Source organism: Rutidosis leptorrhynchoides, chromosome 3 (assembly GCF_046630445.1).
Source record: "Rutidosis leptorrhynchoides isolate AG116_Rl617_1_P2 chromosome 3, CSIRO_AGI_Rlap_v1, whole genome shotgun sequence".
NCBI classification, from domain to species: domain Eukaryota; kingdom Viridiplantae; phylum Streptophyta; class Magnoliopsida; order Asterales; family Asteraceae; genus Rutidosis; species Rutidosis leptorrhynchoides.
The window spans coordinates 22,159,320-22,170,989 of NC_092335.1; the positions used below are offsets into that span (position 1 = coordinate 22,159,320).

Here is an 11,670-nt window from a genome sequence, read left to right on the forward strand (position 1 = left end):
TCTCCGCGATCGCGGAGTAGTGGATTACAGCTCATCCAAGTTTGGCTCCTAGCTTGCCGACAGATTTTTTAATAAATAAATATAATATATATATAATTTTAAGAATTATTTATATATTATATTATATTTATATGCATAGTTGACTTGTAATTTTCGCTCCGTTGCGTCGTGCATTGAAAGTTGACTTAGGTCCCGGTTCCGGATTTTCGAACGTCCTTGCCTACAATTTAATATCTTGTACTTTTCGTTTTGTAACTTATACTTTTGTCATTTCTAGACGCTTCTAATCAATAAATTGAACCTCTTGGATCGTACTTTGTACTTTTGAGCTTTTTGGTCGTTTGCGTCTTTAAATCGTCGAATCTGCCTTTTGTCTTCACCTTTTAATATTTAAACGAATATCACTTGTAAATAGAACAATTGCAACTAAAAGCTTGTTTTTCTTGAGGAATAATGCTATGAATTGTGTTCATTTTTAGCATTATCAGTTGGCATATTAATTCAGCATGTTGAACATGCTCCACTGTAATCTTTTGATAGTCACCGTTTGCCTGGTCGACCAATGGTGTAAAATGTGGTCGACCACTGCTTAAATACACTGTGGTCGACCCTGATGTGGGTCGACCACTTAATAAAAATGACTTAGTCGACCATAATCTATGAAGTAGTCGACCACAGTGAACTTTCATGATTAAAAAGGCAACCTAGGTCCCACCTTTAGATAACATTTCTTATCCTTATTAGCTACGGATAGGAAATCCACCTTTCATGAATTTAATTGGATAACGGTAGATCCTTTTATTCCTGTTATCCATTTGTACTCTATAAGTAATGGGATCCCATAAGTAATTCCCATATTTAATAAATATCATACTTGATCGATATTCAAACACACCAGATTCATATTCACAACAACTTAGTAGTTGAAGTTAACTCTTTGCGCAGTTTGAGGAAATCACTTATTGGTGAGTAATCCCTACTTTTATATGTCTTTACATTTATAGTGATGAGTAAGTTAAAGATATATATTTGTTCAGGAGGTTATTTTGAACATGTCAATAGTCATATAGTTTATATGCCACTTAATTGTCCTAGAGTACCTTTGAAACTTACAATCGCGCCAAACAAACCCTTAAATCGTACGCTTTTGTTAAAATATGTGTTAAAAAAATCGATGTTTCACAAGATTTAGTTATATCTATGAAATACATTGTCGATAACTGTGTCTTGGATATCACTGATGATGAAGATGATTTTAATGATTTTATGAATTTCGCCATCTCAAATCAACCCGTTCACATATATCTAGAAGATATATGTGAATTCAATGCATGTTTTAGGTCGAAACCTTACTAATCCTAATGATCAGTTCAACCTACAACAACAATACAATAATCGGTTAAACCTACAACATCCGACCAATAATCAGTTCAACCTACAAAATCCTTACAATAATCAATACAACCTTAATCATCCATCCAATAATCAGTTCAACCTACCTCAGCAATCCAGTAATCAGTTCAACCTACATCATCCATACAATAATCAGTTCAACCGACAACAGTCATCCATCAATCAGTTCAACCTACAACAGTCAACCATCAATCAGTACGACCTAGAACACCAAAGTAACAATCAGTTGAACCTACACCACCCATACACTGATCAGTACAACCAACCACATCCATACACAAATAATTCGAACCTAAAAAATCAATCTGTAAATCAGTTCAACTTACAAACTCAAACCACAGATGAAAACAACCAACAAATACAATACACCAATTTGTTGAATGATAAACAACCACCTTTTGAAGGTAACGAAGATCCTTACATCGTTGACCTACCTACATCTGATCAAAGCAGATCTGAGCATGATGATATGGAAAATGTGAATCCAATCAAACCAACAAAACACCCTTTTTCTAACTACATAGTTGATGAGGATGATGTTCCTGATAGTGATGATGAATACGAAGATGAATACGTCGACCAAACACAAACTTATGACCATCCAATTAAGTATAATCCCCAACCAGATGATATATTTTGGAACATGCCACCGTTACTGTCGAACACCCAACTCGAAATGAAACCTAGATCAATGACAATATATGAAACCTCAGATCTAGTTAAATTGAATCAGACTTTCGAAAACAATGAAGATTTTCTTATGCAATTACGTACAAAGTATGTTACTGAAGGGTTCCAGATAAAACCAAAGTACTCAGACAAGTCAAGGTATACAGCTACATGCATATCACCAAATTGTTCATGGCAAATTACTGCTAGGTGTATTGCTAGGTGTATACAAGATAGCAACAACTTTCAAGTACGGAAGTTGAATGATCTACACACGTGCTCAAATAACCAAATTCTTCCGAACAATAAGCATGCCACCAAGAAGGTCCTAGGGAATATACTGAAAGAGGTGATGAAACAAGAAGGTCGTGTCTATCGACCAAATGATATAAGGACTGATATGTCGGCGCGATTTAAAATAAGTCTATCATACCACCAAGCATGGAAAGCCAAATGTTACGCAATTAAGATGTTGAGGGGTAGTCTTGAAGACTCCTTTCAAATACTACCTAATTATCTATATAATCTTAGATTGTCTAACCCAGGTAGTGTAACCAACATTCGAACGGACAACAAAGGCAGATTTGTTATGAGTTACGTGTCCATTGGTACAGCGGTATGTTTAATGCTCTCTTTATTTACTTATTAATTTAACTCGTATTTAAAAATAATGTTTCAATACTTTAACATGCAGACACGTTCGTTTGTTAACTATGCACGACCAGTAATCATAGTCGATGGGGCTCATTTAAAAAGTCGTTACTTGGGGACTAACTTGATTGATGTCGCTATGGATGCTAACAATGGAATCCTTCCATTAGCCTACGGTATTGGAGCAGGAGAGACCACCGATCATTGGACATGGTTTTTTGGTAATCTAAGAGACTCTCTACAGTCTTCGGGGTGTTGTATTGTTAATCTTACCATTATATCTGACAGGGCACCTGCAATAGCTGCTGGCATATCAAATGTATTTCCAGAAGTATTTCATGCACTATGTGCTAGACATTTGTTGGGAAACCTCAAAAGTGTGTCTAAAAGGGTTAAAAGTTACGAGTGGCACTACTGGAAAATGTGCAAAGCGTATAGAAAATCTGATTTTGATCACCACTATGGTATACTAGCACGACGTATCCCAGACAGTGCACGTACACTCACTACTGTTGGCCTCAACAGATGGTCTAGACATCATACAGATCGTGTTCGGTATGCTTACCTAACTTCTAATAGTGCAGAGTCAATGAACGCACTGTCAGTTCATGCGAGGAAACTCCCGATTACAATGCTTCTTGAATTCTTTAGAGCTTCAGTTCAACAATGGTTTTGGGAACACCGAAACACTGCTGATGGTTTAACAACACCTGTCACACCATATGCAGAGCATAAGCTTGGTAAAAGAAATCGTAAGTATATTAGTTGAACTGTCAAACCGATATCACAAGTTAAGTTTGAGGTATTGGATATGAAAAAAGGCGGTAAAGTCAATCTACAAGATAAAACTTGCACATGTAAACAATGGCAGTTTTTCGGTATACCCTGTGGACATGTAATGGCAGTAGCAAGGTATTTTGTCCTACGTAATGTTACTACACACGTTCAGAAGTATTTCCACACTGAAACGTACAAGTCGGCATACATGGAAGATATTAACCCGCTAGATCATATTTCTGAATTGATAGATCCAGGACACCTAAAAACCGTCCTACCGCCATTGGTTACAAAGTGACAATCGGGTAGACCGAAGAGTACTGCTCGTATACCGTCACAAGGAGAGGACAAAGACAATTTCAAATCTAAAAGAAAATGCAGTCGTTGCTTGGAATATGGACATACTAGATCAACTTGCACCGCACATTATGATCTTTCTGAAGGTAAACAAAAGTCTAAGTGTAACTCAAAAACAAAGGCAAAGCCGAAGGGGTTGGAAAAGGGCAGGGGTAAAGGAAAACGTGAAGACTCATGCTCAACACAATTTGGCTCCACTTACAATTTGAGTGATGATTAGCTTTTTCTTTGTGTTTAAAATGTGTTTAACAGTCATGAATTTTAGGTATGTGTGTTCGTATGTTTTCTGTTTAACTGTCGTGTATGTTATATGTCTGTAAGTTGTGTTATTTGTTGTGTAATCCATAAATGTGGTATGAGATAATATATAATATTTGTTGTTCAAATTAAAGTTTATTTCACTAAATTGGATGGTAACACAACACAACACAACACATAATGGTAAATAAATCTCCAAGGTACATTGAAGGTACATTGCTAACACAGTAAACTTAAATAAAAACCTTATCTAAATTCGCAATAATCTTATCTGATATATCTTATTAACTAGTAGTATGTTTTTATGATTAGTCGACCAACTTATCGGTCGACTACAAAGCAACTATGGTCGACTATGTTAGTCGACCGAGTTTAGGCCTACAATTCGGTCGACCCTTAGGTCGACCATATAACTGAAGTAGTCGACCAACAACAATGAAGAATGGAGGTCGACTACCTTGAAAACTAAAGTGGTCGACCGGGTAAAGGGGTAGTCGACCCACTGAGTGGTCGACCTAACGGTGTAAATAGACAATTTTTTTCCCGAAAGTGTATTTTGGAATAAAAGTTTAAAAAATAGTGTATTTGGGCGAATTTCCCATTTAATGAGTCAATATGATATTAAACTCATTTGATTTTCGGTTTGAGCTAGAATAAATAATCTCTAAAACTTTTAGAAACCACATATTCTTCGCAGAATATTTCTTCAATGAAGTTATGAATTAATACTTCATCGTTCATTGTTGTTGGTACTCCTTAGTATTTATGGTGCGTATGACATTGATGTTCGTGTGACAGATTGTGAAGTTGAGGTTTGCGATGCGGTTGTTGTTGGTGGTGGTAATGGTACTGTTGGCGTTGATGATGGTGGTACTGGTTACGCTGCTGGTGCTGCTGCTGGTGTTTGTAACCTTTGCACCATATTCTCCAAAGCCACTACCCGAGCGTGAAGCTCGTTGACTTCTTCTATTACACCGGGGTGATTGTCGGTTCGGACGAGCGGATAAATATGATCTAGAATTTGGTATAGTATATAATCGTGACGAGATACTCTGGAAATGAGAGAGAAAATGGTGTTTCGGACAGGTTCGCCGGTAAGTGCTTCAGGTTCTTCGCCAAGAGGGCAATGTGGTGGATGAAAAGGATCACCTTCTTCTTGTCTCCAATGATTGAGGAGGCTACGAACCCAGCCCAAATTCATCTAGAATAGATGATGGCTAATCGGTTGATCCATTCCGGTTACACTGCTTTCGGAGCTCGAGTGAAAATCCATATCGGAATAGTTATCGGAATCCGACGAACTTGAACTGGTTGCGGAATTCATCTTGCACGGTTAGGTAAAGGATTTTATGAAATGATTTTCGGATATCGGATGATATTCTAATTATATAGAATATCTATGTATAGTACAGAAGATCCCGTAGATTACGGAGAAAATTAAGAAAACGTGTCAGACAAAGTCTACAGTAACAGATACGCTAATATATGGATTAGGAGACACGCTAAAATATGAATTTTATCTCTACACTATTCATGCAATCAATGCAATAAGAAGTGTCTAGACTAAGAATGATAAGCAGCACTACAAGAAAAATGCTCCTCTAGGACCCCCAATTTGGTCCTATAAAGCCACTTTATAGGACATTTGGGCTTGATAGGACCTACCAATGGGGGTTGTATCTAACGCGGTCGTATAAAGTATTGAAATTAAAAAGTGTCCTAAAAGGTCATAAGATTATGAAACCAATAATCAGGTCCTATAATATAATTAACAACCACAAAGAAAGGTCCTTAAAATACATATTAGGAGTCACTTTTGAAAATGAGACATACACAAGGTATCCCAAAAAGTAAAAATATATGATATACGTACCAACAAAAGTGTCCTAATAAAAAGTTATAATTCGTAAGGACCAAAATAATGGTCTCATTATTATGTTAGTACCCAGATAAGAGTTCTATTATAAAAAAATACTACATTAGTACCAATAAAAAAGGTCCTAATATCGATATTCTTGTTTAGTACCAAGAAAAAAGGTCCTAATATGCACAAATGTTACTTTAGTACCACATAAAATGGTCCTAATATAATGATTTTTAAAGTTAGTACCACTAAAAAAAAGTCCTAATATAAATATTTTAAACCTTAAAACCAAAAAAAATAAGTCCTAATATATAATGATATTTTACTTTAGTACCACATAAATGGTCCTAATATAATAATTTTCAAGATTAGGACCACTAAAAAAAGTCCTAAAATAAATATATTAGTAAACCGTAAAACAGCAAAATGGGTCCTAATATATAATGATATGTTACTTTAGTACCATGAAAAAGTGTCATAATATAATAATATTATATTAAGTTTATATGACATAATTATAAAGTGTCCTATCAGGTCATAGTAGTTCCGGATCAGTTTTGAATTGATATTCGAATCTGGTTCGGATATTCGGTTCGGGTTCGCGGATTCGAATCCGATTCGAATATTTGGGACCGGCTCGGATAATCGGATCTAAATTGGATATTCGAGTCTGTTTCAGTTATTCCAGTTTTTATTTAATATGATTATGCACACCCAATTAATAATTTGTACTAAAAAAACAAAAATGAAATAAGACATAATTATATTTCTATACATTATTCTTATAACATGAAAAACACCAAACATAAAAAATTCATAAATAATCCAACATATAAAGACATCGAATAACATTTGACAACGAAATTAAAAACAGTGAAAAGCAACACACAACGTCTTGGATCAACAAGTATCTTTATCAATCCAAAGTTACCACCTACATATAAACCAACCATATATTTATAAGCATAAAAGTGCATATTATAAAAAATAATATTATAAAAAATTTATGGTAGGCATACTGATGTGAACGTTGAAGGCAACGTGACAGACGTGCCTATAGCATCTTCAACTGTCAAATACAAATCATATGGCCTAACTAAAATTTCACCCTGTTTAATGATCACTTGAATTTCTATCCTATCCAATCTCTAGACCACCAACTGTCTGAGTTGGATCCAAGCACCTCAACCATCCTTTTGTTACCTTCTCGTTAGGGTTAAAAATGTTGTGTAGAAAAACTTGATCTCCGACCTAGAATTCCGTTTGCAACATGAAATTATGAATGTTAAAAATATATCAAACACATTAATGTGTTAGATAGAAAAATACCTTAAGCCGTGGAGCTACATTGACTACAATGGGCCATGTGGTGTGGTGTTTGAATCATTCTTTCATTCTTATCTGCCAACATAGCTTTTAGTCCAACTAATTCAACTAAATCCACTTAATCCTCTCGAACACTTACCGCGCAATATTTGCTACCAATTGTACCTCCAACCACTGCATTCAGATCTAAACTCTTAACAATAGTACAACTTTATAACGTTGTACTTTAATAAAATGAATAAAGATACCTGTCCAACGCCAACGCCATCATATTCAGTGGAAACGATATACCAATTTATGTAGCTAGCTGGTGATTCTCAAATAAACTCCATTATCTTATGATTGCAGCTTTAGAATCAGATGGACGACCCAAATGTATAATGATATAATTTCTAGCGAATATGGTCTATGTATAGAGCTGTTGAAAATAGAGATGGCAAGATGAATGCAGCTGTTCATCTCTATATCGTCCTTATTTAGCATGTCAAAAGAAAAAAAAAATCAAACAAAAAAAGTTACTTTCTGAAATGTTTTGGATAAAACAAACCAGATTGACCCTTTGGTAACTATTATATGTGACATGAACTAACCAACCTTATGAATGATGGAAAATTTATGAATACATCACTAAGGTTCTTGAAATCACGCCGAATTAATGCTGCAATTTAGATGTACAGTAAGAATAAATCATATGATACATGACCTGTTATGGCAATTTCCTCTTTGCCAAAATATAGTTTCGGCAATACGACAGTACCCGGGATAACGATTCCAGCAACTTTATGTGTTTCCCTCAGCGTCACATATAGCAGCTGCACGTAAATGAACGATAGTTTGACTTGTAGTTAGTTAGTTGCTGCCAAATTAGAATAACTAATTTATACTATGCAAATAACAAATAAAGAGGCAACTAAGTCAATTCATTATAAATCATAAAAAGGATATATGTCATTAAAAACAACAACATGAATTACAAAACACCGCATAAGTAAATAAGGCATTACCCTTCTAAACAGGTGGGATTAGGGATGAGCAAAAATCTCGAAAAACCGAAACCGAACCGGTACCGAAAATCGGTACCGATAGGGATTCGGTTTCGGTACATTCGGGATCGGTACCAGTTCAGTACGGGGAAATCGATTTTGAATACCGAATTTTTTTTCACAAGACTTTTATTATTCAGCCCAAGCTTACATTCATGCATACAAATGCAAGTAATGAAACATCACCATTTCATTGTTGCACATAATGTTTCTGTTTATTAGTGATCGTTAGCAACCATCTTGAAGAGTGAGATACATCAAGCGCCGCTTGATATATGAACCGGGATCACAGCTTGTTATATATTTGGTTCTTAGTTCTAGATTTTTTAACTAATAGAAAAAACAATAAACTTATTCTCAATGCACTGAAGCCTATGTTCATGACCAAAGTGGCTCTTAACTGGAAGAGTGGAAAAGTATAAAGAGTTGCACTTACAAAATCAGTACATGTTACATTGTGCACCCAGCTTGATTACTCGAGCATCCTGATATTTACAAAAATATTAAATTGTTAGGGAGAAAACAAGAGAAAAAAAAAATAACAATTATTTTCTAATTGAATATAGAAGCATCTCCCGACACCAAGATCAGGTTTAGAGACAAACTTGTAGCAAGAGTATATTTTATTAGCTCAAAAAGAACTATATTAGCAGTTTCTCAGCATCAAAAATACTTTTTTTTTATGTGCAAGGTTGAAGAACATACTCTCATACAGCACAAGTTGTGAGTTAACTATTAGTCCATACATATAGCATATTTAATGTCTCTACTATTTCAAGATTTCGGTACCATTCGGTACTATACCAAAAATACCCGTACCGATACCGATACCGGACCGGTACCATTTTCTTAATTCGGTACGGTATTCGATTCTTGATTTCGGAAAATTTCAGTTTCGGTACCTTCGGTTTCAGTACGGTTCGGTACGGTATCCATACCGATCTCATCCCTAGTGGGATAGTTGCAATGTCTCCTGCAGCTCCAGACGTGCTAGCAACAGTAGTCGAAAGATGTGGAACGAATGTCTCCGAGTGATTATGACTTCCTAACAATGACTATGGCAGATGTCGTTCACATACAACTGTTGTCTCCAAGTGATTCTTAAAAATACTCACTGTTTGTATAAACAATGACTATGGCAGATGTCGTTCATAAACATTGATACTCAAAAAGATGGACCTGAATTAATCATAGTAAGTAACCTGCTCATTAACAGCAGCTGTATGTGATCAACCTCGAAACCATATACACAACAACTCGAATACTTAATGGCATAGATAACATAAACCAAACACGACAACTCATTAACAGCAGCTGTGATGTGATGAAGAAGTTGTGAATAAATTATAGTTGTTGTGTAAGTAACATCAAATAGTCATTGTCTTTTGTTGCATGTCATTACATCAATTCATCAAATAACAATCCCAAATATACAACAGCTCGAAAGCAAACACGAAAACAACATAAAAACCGCAACTTAGTATTTCCAAGCACAAACATAATTATGAAATCAACCACCTAATATTACACAAATAGCAGCTGGAACTTAGGTGAAAAAAATATATTTAACAATGGAAGAACGAAAACATTCATAACATAATCAAAACCTTAGCACAATAACATTTGTAATAAAAAGATGCAGCCAAAAATTAGATACTGAAAAAAAAAAAGGAATGTATAACCTATTGAAATTGAGAGAAGTATTCGGATACATTCAAACGGAACCTCACCGTTGAATAATTCGATGGTGGTCGTTGCAGTTATGGCGGCATCGCCGCCATCACAACCACGGATGTACCTTCGTAAGCTGGAGTTTAGTCACGACGGATGTACCTTCGTAAGCCAATTTTGGGTTGTAATTCATCATCTGGTTCAGTTTTGTCGTCGCCGTATGTGTTTAATCGGAAAGTACATGGTGGTGGTGGTGGTGGTGGTGGAAGGTCAGTTAATCGAAAAACGGGTTTGAAGTTGAATCAGGTTATGATGGTGGAGAGGGTGAAAGTGAAAATTGTTTGGTTGGAGGGGTGAAAACCCAGATCTAACGTAACCCCAATTGCTAACATTTCTTCTTTTCTTATTCCCTTTCTATAACCCAGATCGAAAACCGTCATAAATCAGATCTGCAAATTTGAATTGAATTTTAATTTTCAATTTAAAATGACGATAGTTGTTTAATGTAAAACTAATTAGAAAGGAACTGCCGAACTGAAAATTGAAAGAGGGAATTTAAAAAATTTGAGGAGAAATGGAGGCAATTTTTTCACCAAATCTTAAAACTTTTAATTAACACTATATAAATATTTTTATTGTTATAATTCAGTAGGCTTATAACTACCTTTAATGGTTATAAGAACAAAGAGAGAAAAAGAGAGAAGAAGGAGAGAAGAAATATTGATATTGATATTTCAAGAGAAATGGTGCACCTTAAATGGTTACCATACATGTCTATTTATAGTATAAAATATTACTATGTAAGAAATATAATAATAATAAAATTAACATCCAATCTAGATATTTTATAACACAATCTAGATATTTTATAACACTCCCCCTTGGATGACAATTTTATTAGAGAATAACTAGTACTGCCTCATTAAAAACCTTGCTAAAGAAAACTCATTAGGATAAAACTTTAGCTAAGGGAAAAAGAGTGCAGCATAAAGTTGACTCCCCCTCAAGTAGGCAACGCCTGAGTTGTTACATCTTCTGAACATGCCTCATGCCAATATTATGAACGTGTGTTCTGAAAATAGCAGTTAGCAGTGCTTTGGTATAAAGATCAGCAGAGTTGTTGATTGAACGTATCTCATTTTAATCTGGTTGTCTTTTACGATATCTTGAGTATATGAGAAAAATCTGAGGTTTTCATCTGAAACTGTATCATCTAAATCTTTTATGTACAAGTTTGGCCCTCGTGATTTGTCTACAGTCTCCTTCATGGTTTGTTCAAACCGTTGTTTCAGTTCCTATTCCCTTTCAGTCTTTTTCTGAGCCTTACCAATATACCATTCTTTTCCATCAAACTTATGACCGTTAAGACCGTTTATAGCTTTAGCGCCTCGTCAGCATTTATGTTTTGTTCTGTCATTTTTGATACTCTTCTTTCATTTGTATTATGTAAGCTGTATTATCTTCATAGATAGTTGTTACGCTTTTATAGCGTTCTAGTCCACAAGAATCAATAATGATTTGTATCATTGATCTTAACTAAAATCATTCCCGAGTAGCTTCATGTAATGCAATCACTTCGGCATGATTTGATGATGTTGCAACAAGTGTTTGTTTTAAGAACGCCATGATTTTGTGGTACCT

General features: G+C 35.1%; 1 protein-coding gene and 1 long non-coding RNA gene across 3 annotated transcripts; one reads left to right on the top strand and one right to left on the bottom strand.

Moving 5' to 3' along the window:
• The first annotated feature begins 1,882 nt into the window (after window positions 1-1,882).
• Window positions 1,883-3,502, top strand: LOC139899756 (uncharacterized). Its single transcript, XM_071882594.1, has 2 exons — window positions 1,883-2,431; window positions 2,777-3,502. The coding sequence occupies exons 1-2, from the start codon at window positions 1,883-1,885 to the stop codon at window positions 3,500-3,502; spliced, it is 1,275 nt and encodes a 424-aa protein (XP_071738695.1).
• Window positions 3,503-6,786: 3,284 nt separating this feature from the next.
• On the bottom strand, window positions 6,787-10,552 carry LOC139895832 (uncharacterized). 2 transcript variants are annotated; one of them, XR_011776043.1, is made up of 4 exons: window positions 10,089-10,552; window positions 7,564-8,127; window positions 7,319-7,489; window positions 6,787-7,240 (listed from the first exon to the last, which is right to left on the bottom strand). It is a non-coding gene; the product is annotated as an uncharacterized lncRNA (long non-coding RNA). The 2 variants fall into 2 exon arrangements; XR_011776044.1 differs by lacking the exon at window positions 10,089-10,552 and adding an exon at window positions 8,795-8,841.
• Between the last annotated feature and the right edge of the window lie 1,118 nt (window positions 10,553-11,670).

Excerpts from the sequence above, each read along its gene's own strand:
- LOC139899756 (XM_071882594.1), top strand. The coding sequence starts at position 1,883 with ATGGAAAATGTGAATCCAATCAAACCAACAAAACACCCTTTTTCTAAC. Across the intron at positions 2,432-2,776 it reads TAGGGAATATACTGAAAGAG|ACACGTTCGTTTGTTAACTA; the intron begins GTGATGAAACAA and ends TTTAACATGCAG.